The sequence below is a fragment of the Megascapheus bottae genome, chromosome 6, assembly GCF_031878675.1.
Source record: "Megascapheus bottae isolate mThoBot1 chromosome 6, mThoBot2.hap1, whole genome shotgun sequence".
NCBI classification, from domain to species: Eukaryota; Metazoa; Chordata; class Mammalia; order Rodentia; family Geomyidae; genus Megascapheus; species Megascapheus bottae.
Window position 1 is genome coordinate 24,816,627 of NC_143514.1, and position 22,683 is coordinate 24,839,309.

At 35.5% G+C, this 22,683-nt stretch overlaps 1 protein-coding gene across 1 annotated transcript in view; it reads left to right on the plus strand.

The window, feature by feature from the left end:
* Window positions 1-22,683, plus strand: part of Znhit6 (zinc finger HIT-type containing 6) — a 34,125-nt gene that overhangs the window by 6,683 nt on the left and 4,759 nt on the right. The window contains exons 5-8 of the mRNA XM_090334496.1: window positions 894-997; window positions 10,310-10,378; window positions 11,086-11,166; window positions 12,577-12,654. Of these exons, the coding sequence (XP_090190622.1) occupies window positions 894-997; window positions 10,310-10,378; window positions 11,086-11,166; window positions 12,577-12,654 (332 nt within the window). The remainder of the gene's footprint in view (window positions 1-893; window positions 998-10,309; window positions 10,379-11,085; window positions 11,167-12,576; window positions 12,655-22,683) is intronic.

The following is a 22,683-nucleotide window of genomic DNA, read 5'->3' on the forward strand; positions in this document are numbered from 1 at the left end:
GCTTTCAGTATTTTCCTGAATCCTCTTCTCTGTGCTTCCCAGATTACTGGGATCTCACACGTGAACAGTGCCCATCATATTTGTTCAAATGGGATCTTGGTAACTTTTTGCCAGATCAGGCCTTGAATTACATACTTTCTAACTAACCTCTGCCTCCTGAGGACCTGGGATTGCAAGCCACTGTTCTTGTCTGCTAACAGTTTTTTTGTTTGTTTGTTTTCACCCATTCCAGTCAATAGTACATTTGTACTAATATACTTCTGAGTGTATAATTTATTTATGGTTAACCCTTGATGTCAGGCTATCTTCTCTGTATCTAAGATTACTGGCTCTTTATTTGAGCCTCTTATTGAAGGAGCATACTAATAAGCAAAGCCTGTATTTTCCAGAATTAGCAAAAGAAATATTGTCACTGCACTTACTGCAGTGGCTTCATTGCTTTGCTTAATTATCTTGAGTTTTCATTGCCAATTCCTAAGTGTTTTTAAGAGAATTTTAGAAATACATATACATATGTGAATGTCCCCATTCATTTAAAAACTTGATTTATGCTTTGTCTTTACATTGAGTGATTTTTTTTTTCTTCTTTGACTTAATATTTGCAACTCTAGAATTGGGAATCTTCCTTCAGACATAGAGTTAAAAGCATAGGCTCTAGAATACAGTAGTCCTATGTTTGAGTATATATTCTGCTTCTCAGAGATAGTTATGATGTTGGCATTTAATTCATTCTTATTGTAAAAATGAAAATGATGCTACTGCCTGTCTGATAGTGTTAAAAAGATTGAATGAGCCATTTGTGAAACCTAAGTGAATCTTGTTTTTGTACATTGTTTTCTCACGTGTGAGTTGTAAAGCACTTTCTAATTTATCTGTTTTGGTCTACCCATTAGATGTTTTTTATGAAAAATCGTGCCCGAAAGCAAGGTATTAACTTAAAACTTCTTCCCAATGGATTCACCAAAAGGAAAGAGAATTCAACGTATTTTGATGTAAGGTAGGTTTTTAATTTCTGTAGTTTACTGAGTGTCTTGATTGGTTTGCTCTACAACATTGCTGTCTAAAATGTGATTATAGATTCTTACTGAATGACAAGACAACTTCTAAAATAGAATATCATGTGACTAATAAAAATTAGAGCATGTAATGTGGAAGCTTCTCAACTTCACCATCTAGTAAATATTCTTATTGTGACAATTTCTTTTTCCCTGGGTAGGAGTTTGATATACTTTGTTTGTTTTGGTGTTTGAATGGCTCTGTCTCTCCCTTAGTGTTTTGTTTTTTTTTACTGAAGGCTGGTGGGCTGCTACTTGAGCCACACCTTTACTTCCTTCTAGCTTTTTGCTGGTTAATTATAGATGTGAGTCTCATGGCCTTCTTAGTGTGAGCTGGGTTCAAACTGAAATCCTTGTATATCAGCCTCATGTGTAGCTAGGATTACAGACCTGAGTCATTGGTGCCTAGCTAATGTTATACATATTTAATAGCCTTCTTACTTATGCGAATTGCTTAAGGAACATTAACACCAAGAGTATTTCATGGACAAAGTGGTGAGACAAGGCAGAAACACTCATATTTAAAACAGAGGCTTTTGTTGTCATTTCTACATTGGAACTCTGAATAGTATTGTACTCAAAAGCTGGCTGTCAAGAAGGAGTAGACTTCAAAACAGTTTCTCTAGTAATGAAGCTTTGAGTACAGATAGTTGGCTATGTTCTCAAAGTGTTGGTTTAGGAAAGTCCTAAGAGTAGAGCGGAAATAGGACTCCAAAGTACAGTCTACTAGGCCTCCTGTGTCTGTCTATACATTCCATGTCTGCAGATCTCATCACCCACAAATTAGAAATGCGTGGGGGGAGAGGGGGAGAGAACCTGTGTTTCTGCTGAGGTTCTCATTTTACAGACTGTTCTGCATTCATTATTCACTAAACATAGTACCTGTGAACATAACATTTACATTGTATTAGGTCTTACCTAAAAATGATTTAAAGTAAATGGGTGAATGTATGTAGGTTATATGCAAATACCAAGCCATTCTATATGAGACAGAGAATCTAAAGATCCTGGTATCTAAGCAGAACCTTAGAACCAGTCCTCCATGGATTCCAAGGGATGAGTGACCTGTGATTCAACTGAATCACTGGGGAATACTTTTCAGAGCTTTCTGTATATAAAGTTACAATCGGAAAGAACCCTTCCAATTCAGCTCCTTCGTGACTGTGGGCCTTGAGCAAAACATATCGGTTCCTTTCTCAGCCCTTCTTTTTGTTTGGTTGGGTTTTTGTTTGTTTGTATGTTTGTTTTTTTGAGACAAAAGTCTCCATGTGTAGCCCAGGCAGACCTAAAACTCACTGTGAGCCCCGACTGACTTCCACTTCTAGATTTTACTGCTAGGATTCCAGGTCTGAACCAGCACACCTGGCATTTTTATCTTGTTTTTTGTTTTGACACTAGGTCTTCTGTGTAGCCCAGACTGATCTAGATAGAACTCATGATCTCATGATCTCCTTGCCTCGATGCTTGAGGTCACAGATGTATGACATGATGCCCAACTTCCAAGAGCCTTGTTTTTATTTTTAATGTTAATTTTTGAGACAGCTTGTCAATTTCTTGGGCTCAAATAATGTCCCCACCTTTGAGACCATCAGCAACATGGTACATAGTAGGGTCCATTTCTTAGGTTATGTCACATCTGCAGAGTGAAGCAGTGTTAGCTACCTGTGGGGTTGTGAACTTTGGTGTGTTAATTTATCTAGAGAGTAACTACCATATGGGAAAGAATTGATAGAGTAGCATGCAAATGGACATTCATATCTAAACTTTAGGGGAAAATAGCACCTTTAATTTCAGTATTCAGATATGACCACTGGTGCTATTTCAGGTTTTCCTTCTATGCATACTTCTACTGCTTTAAAAGATTAAATAAAAACAGTATTAAATGTGAGTGAAAGTAAAAATATATAGATATATATATAATTCTATCCAGGATAAACATTACTTTGTGAGAGTGCCTATTTTAGTCAGTCTTGCACTTTAAAAACAAAACAAAACAAAACCAAAAAACAAAAAAAAACTATATACAGGGCTGGGAGTTTAGCCTAGTGGTAGAGTGCTTCCCTAGCTTGCACAAAGATCCCAGTTCAATTCCTTGGTACCACGTACATAGAAAAAAAATCCTAAAATGGTGCTGTGGCTCAAAGTGATAGAACTCTAGCCTTGAGAAAGCCCAAGGACAGTGCCCAGGTCCTGAGTTCAAGGCCCAGAACTGCCCCCCCCCAAAAAAAATCCATATAACAGAAATGGTGAAATAGAATGTTTATTTTAAACTAGAACTAGGCTATATGATCTTTCTAGTCACAAGATATTGAGCTACCTGCTTTGTGCTTCAGTATCTTATGTCTTTAAAGTGGAAATAGTAATAATAATTCTCAGCTGAAAGCAATATTCATTTTCATTTGTAGTGCATGGGGATACCTGGTCATCTCTTCACTATAGGAATCTCTTAAAAAATAATTGTTACTAATTTGACTGGTTGATATAGTTATTTTGCTTAATATGGTTGTATTTGATTGCTACCGTGATTCAGCTATTCATGTGTTTTGAGTATTATTTTAAAATTCAGATGTAAAATTTGACTTCATTCATTCCTGGTGGTAAAGTGACCTTTCATTCATAAAACCATTAGTTTAGTGAAAAATAATCCTCATCAGTATAACTCCATTGCTGTTTCATTTTGTTAGTTGTGAGAGTTGCCTGTTCTTATTTTTCAATGGTTTGGGAAATGGGGGATGGTTTGAATACTAATTAACTAAATTTAAAATACTTCTATTCAGATACTGAATTTTAAAGTGAGTTCTCAGCTACTTGAACTCATATTTAAAAATGTTGCTGGTTAGTTGATGGATAGCTTGAGTATCTCTTCAATGTGTTGCAGTATTTTGGTCATTTTTATTTGACATTTTCACTGATTTAGGACAGAGTTTTTCATCTTGTTACTGTTGACATTTGAGCTGGATAAATTACAAGACCCAGTCTTGTGCACTTTAGGATATTTAGTTACATCTGAGACATTAACAACTAGATGTTTGTGACATAAACATACCTACTCCTCTGTTGTCATAACAAAATGTGTCTTGTCATTACCAGATGGCCTCTGAGGGAAGAAAATTACTTGAGAACTACTGGAGACATATTCATTGAGTTTATAGTTATTTCATGAGTCAAAATCAGGATTGCAAGAAATTTTGATTGCTAAGGGAAGTAAATAATAAGCAAAATATATCCAATATAGCACCTGTAGGAAAAACAAGTTGAAAACGTCATTACGAAGTAGCTTGCTAGATACTCCTGTATTTTCTGTAATTCCAATGAAAATTATCAAGCTTTTAGCCAGGCACTGTGGAACACTCTTAAAATCGCACCACATGAGGCAGAGGCAGGAGGATTGTGAGTTAAAAGCCAAACCCCAGCAGCATAGAAAGACATAGTCTTAATAAAAACAAAAGAAAAAAAGAGCAATAGTTTTGCTGGAATGAAAAAAAAAAAAGAATACCCGGTCTTTTCAAAGAATTCTGTTCAGCTTCTGTAGTCTTCAGTGTTATATTTAAAGACTAGTTTAGAAAATCTGGGACTGGAGGCATGACTCAAGTGATACAGCACCAGCTGTGAGCCTAAAAAGCCACATCAGTAGTGCAAGGCCCCGAATTCAAGTCCCAACAGCAGGACACACACACACACAATGTGTATGTATATATTTGTGTGTGTGTGTGTGTGTGTGTGTGTGTGTGTGTATGTATGTATGTATGTATGTAATATATACCAAATTATTACACAACAATGTCAATTAGTATTTAAGAGTTCAGTCCTGTTGTAAAAGCTAGCCACTAGGTGTCCCTCTTGTAAAGAAATAATAACTTACAAATTTTTTTAAATTACCATTTTATTCTTCAAGTAAAATGATAAGATTATAATGATATTACAGTGGTGTACCCATCTACTCTTTTATTAAAGTCAGCATTTTTTTCATAAACAGCTGTGTAGCAATACATTTCTTTTTCTTTTTCTTGCCAGTCATGGGGCTTGAACTCAGGGCTTGTGCTCTATCCTTGGACTTTTCGCAAGGCTAGAGCTCTACTACTTGAACCACAGCCCCACTTCCACCCTTTTTCTATGTATGTGGTACCGAGGAATCAAACCCAGGTCTTCGTGCATGCTAGGCAAACAAACATGCTACCACTAGGCCAAACCCCAGCCCCTGTAGTGATACATTTCTTATAGCAGAGGTTGTTACTTGGTTATTTTGCTTTTATTATAAAGGTGATATACAATAGGTTATCCTCACAAAATTCAGGTAATAAGTACATTTGTTTTGGACAGTGTCACCCCTTGCTCCCTCTCAGATTTCCCACAGGTGTATGGTTTCATTTCAATGGAATGTCTAGTGAGTACCATTGCTGCATTGTGTTCACCCTTTGACCCTTCATTTGTGTGTCCCACAGACAAATAAACAAACAAGATAGGAAAGAAAACAAAAACAGCAAAAAAGAAAAAAAAATCTCCTTTATCTTGTCTGAAGTTTATTTCAGTATTATTTTGTATAATCAGGTGCACATAGGCATTGTGCTTTGCATCCCTCTCTAAGAATATCCTCCTTTGTTCTCAGTGTGGGTGAATGTCTAGAGTCCTGTATAACTTACCATGTTCCAGTATATATATATATATATTTTTTAGTGTGTAAGTAGTTCAGATTTGTACTTCGGTCCAAATTGGCTTTAGGAAAGAGCAAAGGAAAATGAAATGATAAGTTTAGCACTGTGCACATGGAGGGACAGGTGGATTTTGCATTGAGATTTGAGGGATCACATAATATGTGCTTGGTACAAACTTGCTGATGGGTTAAAATGTTTACTTCTTCAGTATCTTGGCCATAAGTGCTTTCATACAGCTTAATGGAAGAATTCCAGAATAATGGCAAGGTTTTAGAAAAACTGTAGAAAAATAGAAGCTTAATGGTTCCATCATTTACAACACAAAAAAGGTACCTCTCCACAGCAGTAGTGTGTGTCTATGTGTGCATATGCGCACACATGCTCACATGCTTCAGTCGTGGAACTTTAAAGTCAGTGCTTAGATGTTGTCCCTGAGCTTTTGTGCTCTACCATTTGAGCCACAGCTCTACTTCCAGTTTTCTGGTTAATGGTAGGTAAATGTCTCCTGCTCAGGCTGGCTTTGAACTATGGTCCTCAAGATCTCAGCCTTCTGAGTAGCTAGGATTATAGGTGTAAGCCATGGGCATCCAGCTCTCAGAATATTTATGCTTATGTGCCCACGCTAACCATTTAACTCATAGAAACCTCAATTGGCTATAGGCAGAATTGACAGTACCTAAAATTAGTTTGTCATCTGGCCTTGTAGCTTTCAAATGTTACAGCACTTCTATGGCTTCTCCTTATTCTATAGCCCTCTAATTCGAAATTGATACCTTTCAAGAAGTAGGAAGTACCTTTTAAAATGTTTCTCGCCAAGCATAATATAAATTTTGTATGTTTATTTGCTCCTGAAAGACAGATTATTTGGTAATCTCTTGAATATGTATTATGTGGCAAAATTACTGTTTATGTGTAAGTGAATTTTCTTAGTAAATTATTTTTCTATACCTGTCTGCTTGTCTGTGGTAAAGAGACAGTGACAGTAATTGTGCCTGTCTCAGGTGGGAGTAAATACATCAGAGAGGTCAGGAGGTTAGGTAAAAGTAAACACTCAGCAAAAACAATCTTGCTGTTTATACAGGTGATTCATATTCAAGTCTAAGTCTTTATATGTCCCTAGATGGTTTCCTTTTTGTATCAAAATAATACTGAGTGTTCATCCTTTTAAATCCCAGAGTGCTCTCTTCTCTATTTCCTAAGAACCAGTGGTGATATTCCCCATTATGTCTCCTTTAACTGAGTTCCTGTAAGTGCACCTTTTCTCCAATACCAAAGCATTTGGTATTGCTATTCATTTTGGTATGCGTAGATCCTGTCTTCCTATATTCTGGTGTTTTTAGTAACTTGACAGTTGTTTTTGTTGCTCTTGTTGTGTGGGATGTTCTCTTGCTTCACAGGAAGGCTAGAATTCCTGGCCCCTACTCAGTGGATGCCTGTGTGTTCCCCAGTCTGGGAACACTCAAGTTTAGTCAGCCATTTCCAAATGCCCCTTGCTTCCAACCCACTGCCAGTTGAAAACTGCTTTAAGTGCTCCATTGTTTATCACTTTATTTTGAAGCAAAATGTTCTTTTTCCTTTTAGTCTTCACCTGCTACATCCATTTTCTGAATATACTGTCTGCTTAAGCCAGTAGCACATAGTTAACCTGTTTCCTGTTATCATGTGGTAGTACTACTAATTTTTTAAAGGTCAAACTATAGAACTGGAACCTCTTAAAATATTTTCATGGTGATGTAAGACACAAAATTGTGCTTTTCGTTCTCTGGGATCTTAGTCATTTTAATCCATACTAAATACCTAAACAGATCCTTTGTATTCATGCTTCTAAAAACACTTATCATGGTACTAATCCTAGTCAAATAATTTTTATTAGGAATGGTTATATTTATTTTTGAGAAACTTCAAGTTTTTACCTTGAAATATATTTTAAAAGATTATGTACAAATAGAGGATTATGTAGCTATTTCATACATATTTTTTGTTCCTTGGGGAAGGGGGGGGTGGTTCCAAATTTAGTAGATTTCCTATCTTTAAAGTAAAATCATAGTTCACCATGGAATAAAATAATTTTTTCTTCCAAAAATAGTATCAGTTATGCCTTATGTTACATTTAACAGTTTCAGTCCCTCTTTTCTTTTCTTGTAAATGTAAAAGATAAAACCTAGAAATAAGAAAAATTAATCAGTTATATCAATTAGGATTCTTTATACTGCATGAAATAAAAAACTGAATTCGGATTTGTTTGGGCTATTGTACAAAGGGCATTTTATCTCTAAAAAGTGCATGTCCAAGATAAGATGGACTTCAGTGTTCATAGATATAGTGACTTGATTATAGTATGATTCTTCATTGTATCTTCTAATTTTGATATTTTGCTTTGTTTTGATGTACTGGGGAATAAACTTAAGGCTTTCCTTGAGTTTTCTATGATATTACCTTAATCTTCATGGTTGTAGGATGTTGCTGGCAATAACAATTGGTTTAAATTTTATCCATAAGATTTTCTTTCATGGTAATATTGAACAAGGATATCAGAAACCCACAGTGATTAGGCCACCTACATTATCTGCCCAGTCCTGAGCCGTGGTATCTGGAAAATAATTGGTCTTGTTAAAGCCAATAGACAACACATCCCTGGAGGTCAAGGGTGGTATTCCTTGGTTAGAGTACGATTATAGACAAGGAAGGATGGTGGTAATAAGTAGGGTCAAATAGACTATCAAAATGTCTACTATGGGTCAGGAGTGTGGCCTATTGGTAGAGTGCTTGCCTAGCATGCACAGAGACCTGAGTTCGATTCCTCAGTACTACAAACATAGAAAACACTGAAAGTGGTACTGTGGTTCAAGTAGTAGAGCTCTAGCCTTGAGAAAGCCCAAGGATAGTGCTCAGGCCCTGAGTTCAAGCCCCAGGACTGCCCCCCCCCCAAAAAAAAATGTCTACTATATCTTTAGAAATTCTTTTAAAATATTTGGATATGTGTATAACATTTTTAAAGTGAGACTATATATAATTTATGAAAACTGGAAAATTGATTCCTTTATAGCAGGGTGATTGGTTTGGTTTTATGTATGTCTGCCCTGGGATTTGAACTCAGGGGTTGGGCATTGTCCTGAGCTTTTGTGCTCAAAGCGGGTGCTCTGCTCTACTAGAACCACAGCTCTACTTCCAGCTTTTTGGTAATTAATTGGAAAGTCTCATGGACATTCCTGTCCAGGATGGCTTCAAACCGAGCTGCTTGCACCCCGTTTACAGCAATTCTCTGCAGCATATCCTTCAATTTTTTCTTTACCCACCTTGGTAAAGTGTAATTACAAGATCATGAGTCTTTTGTTTCTTAGAAATGAATGCATTTCAAAAATAGGATTATAGGAAGTTGGTTGTATAATCTCAGCATTTAGAGACTGAAGCAAGGGGTTTGTAGTTCAAGAGAGAGAAAAAAACAGACCTACAGCTGCACAAGATGGAGTCAGGCAGAAGAAAAGGGCTTATGGCCAGAAGTGAGAGATTATATAGGACGAGGAGTGTGGCCACAGTGGAAGTGGATGTGACCTCAGAGGATGAAGAAATACTTCAGACTGGGGGTCCTCCCACTGCTTCCAGACTTGCCTGATAGGATTACAGGCATGAGCCACCATGCCTGGCTTCCTTGAGACTTTATCTCCAATAACCATCATAAAGCTGTGACTTGAGTGGTAGAATAGTAGCTTTCAGTTAAAAAGCTCATGGATAGCACATTGACCTTATTCAGACCCTTGGATCAGCACACACATAAAAAGTTATTTTAGATTTTGAGGTAATACTGGTAAAGGAAAGATTTCAAGAAGATCATTCCTTGGAAATTATGCTACCAGCCATTAACTTGCCCATGGTTATTTTTTTTCCTTCCAATACTGGAAAACATGTAAAATCATTTTTTAGTGAAAATATTTAAACTTCTACAGTAGATTCAATATTTTGATCATTAGCATTTTGAATAAAGGAAATGGTGTATAGTGTCACTAAATTTGCATGTGTTACATAGGACATATGGTCATTTTTCTAAAATCAAGCTGTTCATGGATTACATCAAACCAAAGTTTAGACTTGAAAGAAAAGGGACTGTAGCTCAGCATGCATTTTACTTAGCAACCAGCTTGTTGTCTCCTGTTTTGCTACTGAATGCACGTAGTCATGCCTCACACATATATTTGTAGCCAGCTGGACCCATCTGGACAATTCTTCATTTACCTAATTTCCAGACTAGCCAGGCAAAGACATCGGTTTATTATATTTAGTCATAAGGAAATGTATTCGTAAACATTAAGTGATAGCATATTGATCTCAAAAGCCCCTCAACTATGAGAAATTGCCTCCTAATTCTGGAAGTTCTAAGAATTCAGAACTTCTCACTTTAATTTTTTTCTTACCAACCTTACAGTATATTATTTCAGAAATATAGTTTATAATATCCTGGAAAAAAGCAAATTGTCCTTAATCAAAGTGGTAGTTTAGATTCTAAGAATAACTGAAGGATTATTTGAGATGAACATTTAGGAAATTGGATTTGCATGAAAATTTGATGGTTTCCCTTGATCCTCACATGATTATTTTCTCTCCTAGAAAACAGCAGTTTTGTTGGCATGTGAAGCTCCAATTTCCTCAAAGTCAAGCTGAGTACACAGAAAAAAGGTATAGCATTACCAGTCTGCTATGAACTGATAGTCCTTTAAGGTTCAGTGACTAAACAGTAATATAGTCACAACACAATACTAAGAGAGCACTAAAATAAATGAACTACAGTTATATATATCAACTTTGCAAATGATGATGAATGAGGAAAGCAAGTTAAGGAAGAATACATACTATATGAGTCCGTGCAAGGGAGTGGGGGAAGAGTAGGGGCAAGTCCAGAAAATGGACATTATGTCTAAATGATTGGATAAAGTTACTATTTCAAAAGTGTCTTAATTTTGTTTGTATAGACTTATATACAAAAGTAAAACTGAATATGAATACAGAAAGTTAAAATACCTTCTTCCCAGGGAAATTATCAAGTTTCAAATCTGATCTTTAAGAAGTGTTTGAAAATATTTTTTAATGCCTTATTAAGAGTGCCCAAGAATGGGATGGAGGTGTAGTAGAACACTAGCCAATGAGCAAAAGCATCAGGTACCCAGTATAAGTCCTGGCCTCAGACCCAAATTAAAACGAAGGGTACCTAAGACCCGCCTGCTGCTTTTTTTCCTATACAATTTTGCCTCGAAGAATGTTTTGTCAAAAATAAATGAAATATCTTTGTTCACATTTTAAGCAAGAAGCTATACATTTGTTAATTGATTTATAAAAGTAGCAATTTATACATAATAATTTGTCTATTTTCTTTTTCTTTGTTGAAGAGTACCAGATGATAAAACCATTCATGAAATTCTAAAATGTTACATTGATCCTGAAAAGTCGGATCCTGTAATTCGTCAGAGGTACTTTTCGAAAATCTTACAAGTGTATGGCATGTTAAAAATACTTAAATGTCTTTAGGTTTGCATTTATTATGAAAAATTATAGTTTGTTTTAGAATGTGATATGTTGATACAGTTCAATTTTAGTCCCATTTTCTTGATGTTTACTGACGGTCATCAGTAATACAAGTAAAAACAGTAAGAAAGAATATACGGTGTTCCAGAGATACTTGAAAGCAGATAGCAACAAAGAATTCTTTCAATCCTCACAATAACCTGGTATGTCGTAAACTCCTATTATTATACTCACTTTACAGATGAGGAAACTGAGTGTTAAGGTAGTTAAGTAACCTCATATAACTAATAAACAGAGAAACTTTGGTAGTCTGGAATTAGTCTTTACTCTCAACCCTAAAACTAAGCTGCATTTCAAGTTGAACCAAAAACTCCGAAAATTAAAACTTTCCAAGTAGCTGTTAAAGACAGGAAACAATCTGTTTCGGCCAAGTCTTCATAGAAATCTATAAGGTACACTTTGCCTCCTGTCCAGAAATACGACAAAAGTGGTTAACAAAGCATAGTGGAAAAATTCAGTCATGGATGTCTGAATTAGAATAAAATAACTGGCTCTCTCCCTTATTATTAACTGTGTGATCAGCAGCAGATTACTTAACGTCCAGCCCTTGACTTTTTCTACCAGTAAAAAGAGAATGGTAATACTACTAGCATATTTGTGTGTGTGTGTGTGTGTATGTGTGTGTGTGTGTGTGATATACTACACATGAAGTTCTTAGTATAGGACCTAGTGTATAGGAGGTAGAGCTCAATAAAAGGACTCAATAAAAGGAAATGGTTACTGGAGAATAAGATGTTAGTGCTCCTGGGAAGGAACCAAATTGACTTTATTTTTACCAGATGCTCTTGCTTGGGATATCAATATTTGGTTTAGTCCCAAAGTGTTTTGCTGTCTAAAATTCAGACTCATTGAATTCTAAATGTCTGACCTGTTAAATCTCATTTTTCTGCTACTAAAAAAAGTTGTGCCCAGATTACCTGAAATCCATGTCATATATCAGGCTGTCTTCAGGACAACTCTGACACAGGACAGTCCTCCAGAAAACCGTATAACAGTTATTATTGCTAGTCATGTCATTGGGCAGAATATGTGTCACTAAAATTAGATGCAAGTCAAAAGTAAATTAGATGAATAATTGGCTAAAACAGGTATGATTTAAATTTAAGATGTCTAATTAAACCAAGAGAAGAAAGGTAATTTTGTTTTCAAATGCTTGCTTAGAAATGCCTTTTACCTTTCAATGTTTACATGAATTTAAATACTACAAGCTGTGCACAAATGCTTAGTCTTCATGAACACTGTTTTGAAGTAATGCTAAAAATCAGTATTTTTTCAATATAACATTTTCATTTCAGGTTGAAAGCCTATATTCGTTCTCAGGTGGGGGTTCAAATTTTAATGAAGGCTGAACATATGCAGCAAAATTTACTAAGGTAAAATTGGCTTCCTTTTCATTTCTAACTCTGTTATAAGTAGCTTGATTTATTATGCTGTCAACAAAGCCTTGCTATAAAAATAGCTATTAAATAAACATTCTAAAATAATCATACTTAAATTAAAATTTTCATTGAAAACCACAGTAGTGAGAATAGTTTTAAAATATAATGAGACACAGCTAAAAGGTTCCTAAATCTCAACTTATTTTAAGAAATAGTCTATACCTTTGGAAATAAAAAGGAAAAAAAAACTACATAATTGTCTGGCTATAATGTTGCATGTATTATGCAGTACTGTTACTATACCTATTTCTGCTGATAAATGTATTCAATTAAAAAAATCTCTAAATAGGGCCGGGAATTTGGCCTAGTGGTAGAATGCATGCCTACCAATCATGAAGACTGGGGTTTGATTCCTCAGTACCACATATATAGAAAAAGCTATGGCTCAAGTGGTAGAACCCTAGCCTTGAGAAAGCCCAAGGACAATGTTCAGGCCCTGAGCTCAAGCTCCAGGACTGGAAAAATTTTTTTTTAAGATCTGTAAATAACCAGGTGCTAGCAGTGGCTATCACTTGTAATCCTAGCTCCTCATGAGGCTTAAGATCTAGAGGATCATGGCTCAATACCAGCCCAGACAGAAAAGATAGATTCCATCTCAAATGACCAACAGAAAGCCAAGCTATAAGTGATAGGGCACCAGCCATGGAATCCAGCCAAGCAAACTTCAGTCCTGAGTTCACATTCTGTTGTGAGCAAAAGAAAAAAATGTACGTGTAATTATAACATTTTTATAGCCAATGGGGGGGCCTTAAACACCAAATGTTACTCTTGTATCTCAAATACTTTTTTTTATTGACTAAAGTTAGTGATTTCACTTATCAACATGCAGTTCATACTTTTTCTCTCCTCATTTGGAAGGGCTTGCAAATTAGACAAAGATAGAAAGTTTGCCAAGATAGTTACCCAGATTTTAAACATCCATATTAACCAAAGTCAGTAGTTCTGAAATTGGAAATGAAAATTGTACATACTTAATGTGGTATTTATGTGAAGTGAGCTTGTGTTATCACAAGCTAGTCCTGGGCTTGGGCTGAGGGCCTGAGCACTGTCCTTGGACTTTCTCAAGGCTAGAGCTCTACCACTTGAGCCTCAGCACCACTTCCAGCTTTTTTGTATGTATGTGGTACCAAGGAATCGAACCAGGGTCTTCGTGCATGTTAGGCAAGCACTCTACCACTAGGCCAAACTCCCGGCCCAAGTTACTTATTTTTTATACCAAGAATTAGCACTAAATTAAACCTTAAATATTTAATAAGAGATAAGCCTATTGGAAAATTTTTACTTTGATTTGTCTAAATAAAGCTCCCGTCCAGTTTTCTCAAAAGAAAAGGCACTATTTCAAGTTTTATGGGAAAAATACTAAGTTCCATGCATTACATTTAAACAAAATGATTTGTATCATTCCCTTGCAATTGCCTCTAAACTATTCGGTAGTTCTCACTTATCTGTTTCTTTCCAAATTTAGTTCCTTCCCTGTCATGCACCATATTTATCTAATTACCTCATTTAAACACGTTTTAAATGATGCACTTTTGATGAGTAGACTGGTGCCATGTATCTAATATATACTTTCTCAGTCTTCTGATGGTCTAGTGACACTCTGACTTGTCATGGTCTGCGAGTGTGAAACTAATACCTAAATTATTCCAGAAGGAAAAGAATAAAAGTGCTATTCATCTTGATTCAAGAAATTCCTTTTTTTTTTTTTTTTGGTGTGTGTTTATGTGTGCCAGTCCTGGGGCTTAAACTCGGGGCCTGAGCACTGTCCTTGGGCTTTCTCAAGCCTAGAGCTCCGCCACTTGAGCCCCAGCACCATTTTTGGCTTTTCCTATATATGTGGTACCGAGGAATCGAACCTGGGTCTTCATGCAGCTAGGCAAGCACTCTACCACTGGGCCAAACTCCCAGCCCCTGTCTTGTTTGCATTTTATTTCCTCCCGTAGACTAGGGATGTAGCTCAAGTTGTAAAGTGCAAGCACAAGACTGAGTTCAGTCCCTAGTACTGTAAACACAACAAAGAGAGTAGGAATAATGAAGAAAGGTTTTATCCAATTTATTTCCTCTCTTAACTGAAAGGTTAAGTTAATCTTTGTCTAGTGAAGAAACGTGCCAGCTTACTGAACCAGTTAACTTGACTCCTGGGCAGAATAAATACTCTTCTTGGAGAACTCAAGGAAATCCAAATATGTTTAATAAAAGGTAAATGTAGGATATTGAATTTATAATACAAGACTGATAGTACCCAGATAACATTTATTTTTACTTAGAAGTATGTTAAGAGGCAAAGTAGATAGAAGTCTAAGCTTGTCATAACAGCAAAATTTTCCAGAAGACTATCAGAATTGTTTTCATGATCCAAAAGGGAACAGTTGAGGAAATAGCTTGTACAATTGCATAGGAAGAAAGAACCTCCCAACTTCATGAATGTTATGAATAATGAAATTAGAAACTATGGAGATACATTTAGATGAACTTTTTATTCTTTAATTAAAAGGATATTTAAGTCACAGTATTTTCTAACACATTCAGACTAAGATTAATATTTATTTTTGACTGTGTACATAATTAGCAGTTATATCCTTAGAGCAAAATATAGTCACTGACCATCTGAAGGACCTTTTATTGGTTATAAAATGTTAATCTCTAATTTGAGATAAATACATTAAGTAGGATTTTATTATTCCTTAAAAATTGCTTAGAAGACTGAAATGTGCAGTTTGCTTCTGGCTGTTTCATTTTAAATGCATCCTACTATTTATAACATTCTTGATGTTGCCAATTTCTATTGATTTTGTTTTCCATTCCTGGATGGTTTGTGGTAAATCTCTCAGAATACGGTTGATAAATATTTCCCAGTTCTTTAGTTCTACCTTTTGTTTTTAAGCTATGATCATAGGTCCATGCATATCTTTGCTGATGATCTGTTTGGAAATTTTCTTTGCAGAATACATAGGACTTAAAGTTGACTTTTTTTTTTTTTTTTTTTTGGTGGCATGGTCTTGCTCTGTACACTAGTCTGTCTTAAAACCCAAGATCTCTGTCCTAGCTTCCATTTCTTTATTCATTCAACAAACACACTAGCTAATAGTCATGAGCTTTCAGGTTCTTGTCTTGTCTAGATATTGGGGCTGTAGCAGTAAAGAAAAGCATTCCCGCTCTCATGGAATGTGTATCTCTGTGCCAGAGATAGATAAGTAAGTCATTAAGGTATTTCTCTGAGTAAAGCTACATTTACCCTTTGGCTAATTCGGTTATAATTTAGTTTATTACTACTTTTCTGTCTTCAGAAAGTAAAGAATGGTTTTGAACTTTGGCAGTCCCAGGCACTGTTCCAGGACAGATGTTATGTTGTTGTTTATTTACTTAGTTACTAACTAAAGAATTTTTTAAACTGCAAACTTGGTCTCTGTCCAAAACTTACATTTTAAGCCTAGATTTTATTTTTTATTGGAAGAATTATTTTCCAGAAACAAATACAGATTCTGTGAATTGACTGCACTTGAGCAGTTGAGACTGCAAAAAAGCTATAACCATATTCTAATAACAGTTTATTTTTACAATTAAATTTCAGTTCATTGATCACTGAACTTTAAATATACTTTGGCTAGACTTTTGTTGTTGTTGTTGGTGGTGGTGGTGGTGGTAGGGCTTGAACTCTGGGCTTGGGTGCTGTTTCTGTTCCTGTGCTTTAAAGCTCAAAGCTAGAGCTCTACCACTTCAGGCACAGCACCACTTCCATCTTTTTCTGTTTATGTGGTACCAAGGAATTGAACCCAGGGCTTCATACATGGCTAGGAAAGCACTCTACCACTAGGCCAAACTCCTGGCCCCAAACTTCAGTTTATGTTCATTCCATTAGTAGTCATTGAGTCTCTTCCATGTGACCACAGTGTTAAGCCTAGGGTCACTTAGATCATCCTTTTGAGGACTAGTCTAAAAAACTAGGAGGGGAGAGGAGATATAGTAATGCTACCATAGATAAATAATTAAGACAGAGTGCCCAAGAGAAGGGCATCAGAATCTTTACATGGACCTCAAAGATTTCTTCTTTTTTTTTAATTGAAGCATGAATCAGTTATTTTTCATTCTGCTTCCATATAAACTAGAGGTGTAGAGTTTAAGCTTCAACTGATTTTGCCTATGTAAAAAAAGCCTCTCACAGAAGGCCCTACTAGACCTACTTCTCCCCTTACTTGCAGTAGCACCTACTTACTAAGCAAGCAAAGACTGTTTTGGAGCAGAACTAACCTTCTGACTCACTTATTTGCTCAGATTCTTAGGCTTAGCTCTGCCTAAGACACCAGCTCTCAGCCCTAGTTAATCCTACAGATCTTCTGCCTGCTTCACATGCATACAAAATCCCTTTTTGCTTTTTAGCTAACCCAGACCCCATTCACAGCTATTTCTCTTAGGATAAAGCTGGGTATATATCCTGTCCTCAGAACAGTCCTTGTCAGATTTCAGTTATCTGGATGCTTGCTGAAAATATAGACTTCTAGCCCACCCACAGAAGCTATGTTTTCATAAAAACCTGCATTTTTGTAATCTCTGAGCATATTGATCAGTTATTTTTAGTACTATACTTTCAAAAACATGAGCCAGGTGGTAAACTCCTCTATGACATTTTTGGAACTCATAAAATGTCTATCATGCTTTCTATATAATAGGTGTTTGATGGATATTTATCTAAGTAAATTTATGTGAAGAATCCATCATTTGACCAAAAATGGATACTTTAAATCACATTTCACATTCATAAAGATATTTGTCTCTACCTTTTATCTAATTGAAATAGAAATTGTAAATTAAGTGATCTTGTTTCAGGCTTAGAAAGCAATAACTGAAAATACGTATTTTAAGGATTTCTGAATAGGAAATTGGTAATACATGTTGAAAGTTAGGATTTTGCAACTTCTGATATTAGAAAGTTGAAGTTCTTTAAAGTTATTTTGATATAATGATACAGTATTAATGGTATATTAGAGAATACTAAAATGTTTCAGCATTTGTAAAAATAATATTGACTATTTTCAGATGTCTTCTCTTATATATGTAGTCAGAAATTATTTCTGCCTTTTAGGTAAATCCTAAGTGGTGAATAGCCCCAGAGTTTGCTCTCTAAAAGGCTTTATTAAACTTCCTCTTGTTTTTATCTTGAAATTTGATTTTGTTAATGAATACCAAGTTGATAAATAGAAGAGGAAACAAATTTAAAACTCAGTAGTAAACATGCTTGCCTCTTGCAGAAGATGCCATCATCAATCATTATATTAAGAAGTGCCTCCAGGAAATTTTTACTTTGAATGTTGGCAGTAATACTAATTACTGCTAGTAGTTAAAATGATTCACTCCAGAAGAACTTTTAGCATTTAAAGTCTTTGTGATAGGTAATAAAATAAACATTTTGATATACACATACTTCTTTGCAGAAACATAACGATAGTTTAATCAGCACAAGATGTGCAATCATAATGTTTTGGATGAAATTCTATAGGGAAATTAGAGTGGAAGTGTGGGAACAAATTTCTGTTAAGGAATCTTGTTTATAGTATAAAATGAATAATACTGATACCAAATTGCCATCTTGTTGAGATTCTGGTATATTTACTTAAGAGTTATATACAGTTTCATTTTAAATTAACAAAATTGACAATCACTATAAATGTTCTTTGTATGTGTTTGAAGTTGTGAGTGGAAAGTCCAGATGAAATTATGGGTTGTTTTTAAAACTATATAAAAGTTTCATTGTTGTCCAGAGTTATTTTAGGTTATATGTGAGATTTCCCCAAACATACACATGCAGAAATGTTTCTTTGCCAGGTGCACTGGCTCACACGTGTAATCCTAGCTACTCAGGAGGCTGCGATCTAAGGATCATGATTCAAAGCCAGCCCAGGCACTAAAAAGTCCCGAGATTCTTATCTCCAATTAATCACTAGAAAATGGGAAGTGGGGTTGTGGCTCAAGGGGTAGGCAGTAGCCTTGTGCTGAAGAGCTGAGGGTCAATGCCCAGGCCAAGGAGTAGAGCGGTAGCTTTGAGCCAAGAGCTCAGGGATGGCGCCCAGGGCCAGCATTCACGTCCCACAAGATTTAAAAAAAAAAAAAAAAAGTTAACTTTGATAATATGTTTCTAATGGTTTTGGACCTTTTTAAACATAAAAATGCTTGAGGGTTAAAATTAATGGACTTAATGTGTGTTGAGATCATCTGTTTTCCTGTTACTCTAAATCTTTACTAGCAATCTGCTTTCCTTTAGATTTGGATTTTCAAAGTCAGTTCACTTAACCACTTCTCTATTCTATTAAAGTGTAGTATTTGAATTTTATGTTATATTAAAGGAATTTGGTAAAGATAAATCTAAAACCTTTGGTTTAACATTCATTCCAGAACCTTACTGAATACCTGTGTGCCAGATTGAGCCATACTTTAGAAACAGTTATCAGATAGTGAAGAATTGATTTATACTGTATTAATACTGTATTAAGGGCTATTTATTTAAAAAAAATAAAAAAAATAATAGCCAAGGTTCACCTTTGTCCTTTCGGAACCAGCTAATTATACTTTTTAACCCAGAAACCTAAATTGATAAAGAAAACTATACTAGAATATAGGTTAAATGCTACCTTTGCAGATATATCCTATATATGTAAAATGTTAGAGCTGGGGAAACCTGATGATCACCTCATTCAGTGACCTAATTTTATAGTGGAAAAATACTGTGGTGTTGCTGCTGCTGTTGTTGTGATGTTTAGGAAAATTCAAACTTAATTCTAGTATATTTTAGGGAGCAAAAGGAATAATGATCCAAGGACTCACTGAAAACAAAATACTTTGACTCATGCACTTTCTAAATCTGTATTTTATTTGAATTATGAAGAAAAAAAGATACTCTTGAGTTTGCTAATGAATTAGAAATTCTGAAAAAGAAGTTCAACAACGTGGCAGGTTTCTTTGAAAGTAACAGAGCTAAAATTAAAAGCATACCCTTGAGTATCAGGACAACTTTATTTATATCAGTCCATATAGCACCTGTTTAGCCTTCTGAGCCATGCTGCCCTCACAATGCCCCTGTGAAGGTGCCTGGAATGGGATCACCAGTGAGCTCTGGTGAGGACAAGTGAAATAACAAGAGGAAAGGGCTGAAAGATCCCTGAAGGGAAGAGAAAAGACAAATGTTAGTATCTTAATTCTTCCAAACAGAATAGAATGACCCTGATGGCAGCAGGGTCATTCTATTAATGGCAATTCCAGAGTTGGTGAAAATTTCAAAAAGATAAAGCTATCCCTGAGGATCCCGTAACTTAATGGCTTGCAAAGAAGCTAAAGTCTTAACATTTTAAGCAGTTTAAAACCCTAAAAAATTGTCTCAAGATTATAGGAACAGAAACATTCCAAATACTGTAGACTCTTGAAAAGAAATGTGATAGTAAAATAAATATTTTTCTAGTAGTATGGCTATACTTAATATATAAAATACATGTAAAGATGAATATATGCTTATATATATGTCATTGTTGCCTGTGCAGTGGCTCACGCCCTAGCTACCTGACAGGAGGCTGAGATCTGAGGATAACATTCAAAGCCAGCCCACCCTGGGCATTATCTCCAGTTAACCACTAGAAAATGGGAAGTGGGGCTGTGGTGCAAGGGGTGTAGGGTGGTAGCCTTGAGTTGAAAAGTTCAGGGACAGCTCCCAGGCCCAGAGTCCAATCCCCATGACCAACAAAATAAATAGACAAATAAATAAATCTCATTCTTTGTTACCAAAGAAATCTAGTGACATCCTAAAGTTTGTGATACTGTTTAAAATGAACACACAAATGAAATTATTTACCAGCTTCTGTGTCACTGAACTCTCCTGTATCTCTGAAGCGGTACTATGCAAACTGGGAACTAGAGAAGTTAAGAAACTTGTCTAGAATCATAGATTAGTTCCAAAACCAGCACTTTAGTGCAGGACTTTAACACTAAAAGTTACTGCTACCTTTGAATAAATCTAAGTCCAATAAATCTTAAGTCCATGTGCTGATAGCGTTTCTGTACAAGAGGTTTCCATAATATCCTTTCAGATCACTGACCAGTATTAGTGATTATATTGAGAGTAACCAATAATAGTAGAAGAATCTGCCAAATTCAGAATTTTAAGATGGAAAGAAAAAACCTTTATGAAATCTGAACTCTTCCATCAAGTGAGAACACTGTGGCTTAAAAGTTAACCAACTTAATGAAATACAGCAGTGATGCCTGGGCTTGAGGGGTTCACACTTGAATCCTTCCTACTTAGGAGGTTGGGACTTGGAGAATCTCAGTTCAAAACCAATTAAAAGTCCATGAGACTACTTCTCAAATTAACCAGGAAATGCCTGAGCACTATCCTTGGGCTTTCTCAAGGCTAGAGCTCTACCACTTGAGCCACAGCACCACATTCAGCTTTTTCTGTGTGTGTGGTACCAAGGAATCGTGCATACTAGGCAAGCACTCTTACCACTAGGCCAGACTCCTGGCTTGTTTTATTTATTTATTTTCATTAATCAGCAAGACTCTAAAGCCTTCACATCCTCAGTGTTTCGTGTGTGCCTACTTGGCACATAAAAGAGTACCTAATTTTTAAAAAAAAAATAAACAAGTATAGTCATTACAGTTTTAAGATTAAAAGCATGTGTAACTTGTTATATGCATCTTCAGTTCTGAGAACATATTTTACCCCATAACAACATTAATATTAGATTCTGATTCCCCTATGTCTTTTGAAGAACTCTGTTTCTTACTAAAATGGAATGCCTTAAACATTAATAAACAAAAAATATTATCAAGATAATTGAAATGAGTAGAAAACTCCTTATAGAAAAATGTCTGTTAAAAATAAGCCTTATAGCTGGGTGCCAGTGACTCATACCTGTAATCCTAGCTATTCAGGAGTCTGAGATCTGAAGATTGTGGTTTTAAACCAGGCCAGGCAAGAAAATGTATGAGACTCTTATCTCATAAACTACTCAGAAAAAGTTGGAAGTGGCACTGTGGCTCATTGAGTGCTACCCTTGAATACAGAGGCTCAGGAACAAGGCTCAGGCCTTGAATTCAAGCCTCAGGTCAAGCCAAAAAAAGGCCTTATGATTCAGGTCAAGTGTGCAGAAGATAAGTTACTTCGTTTTCAGGATGCTGCTTTGAAAGCTCTTGTTTGAGAATTTAAGTTTTATTTTCTTCTAAGAAGAATGTAATTACTTACATTTTATAATTTACTCTGTAAGTTAATTTTATACTTAGGTATGTAATGTAATCCATATGTAATAATGGTTATTTTTTAATACCACTTATTTCAAAAGAAAATAATGTTTTAAAGATGTGAAGCTTTTAATCCTTGCATGCTGGAACTACTTTTAAAGTATCTTAAGCACATCTGTATTATGTTATCCAAGGAAAAGCATGATATCTGCATTTTTGTAGTCTATGGGCAATGGGGAAAGCTGAGTTAGAAAAGTGAATTATTTCTCATTTCAACTTTCTCTTCAACATAATTCTGTACTTCTAAAATTAATATTTAAATTTGGGAGTGGAATGATTAGTCAGACAAACTCAGAGTTTTGTTTTTTACTTATTCTAAGTTGTCATCTACTCAAAAGAAATATGTTTTATAATGTATGTGGCTTTGCTTTTATTTCTCCCTATTTGAATGCTATTGCATAGACAAACTGAGAAATGACTCCACCAGAGTTCTTAATAAGTGTGCTGCATACCTCTGATCCATAAGTTAAGGAGGAACTAATTATTAATTCAAAAATGCAAAATCTTTTTCAAGATTTACTACTAAAATTATGGTAGATTAAAGTGTATCCCAGTGACGCCTTTCTTTTTTTTTTTTTCTAGTATTCTAGTATGGGAAAGGTAGGGAGGGTGGCATGTGCGCCTGGAGCTTGAACTCAAGCCTTACATGCTATTCCTAAACTTTATTGCTCAAGGCTAGCA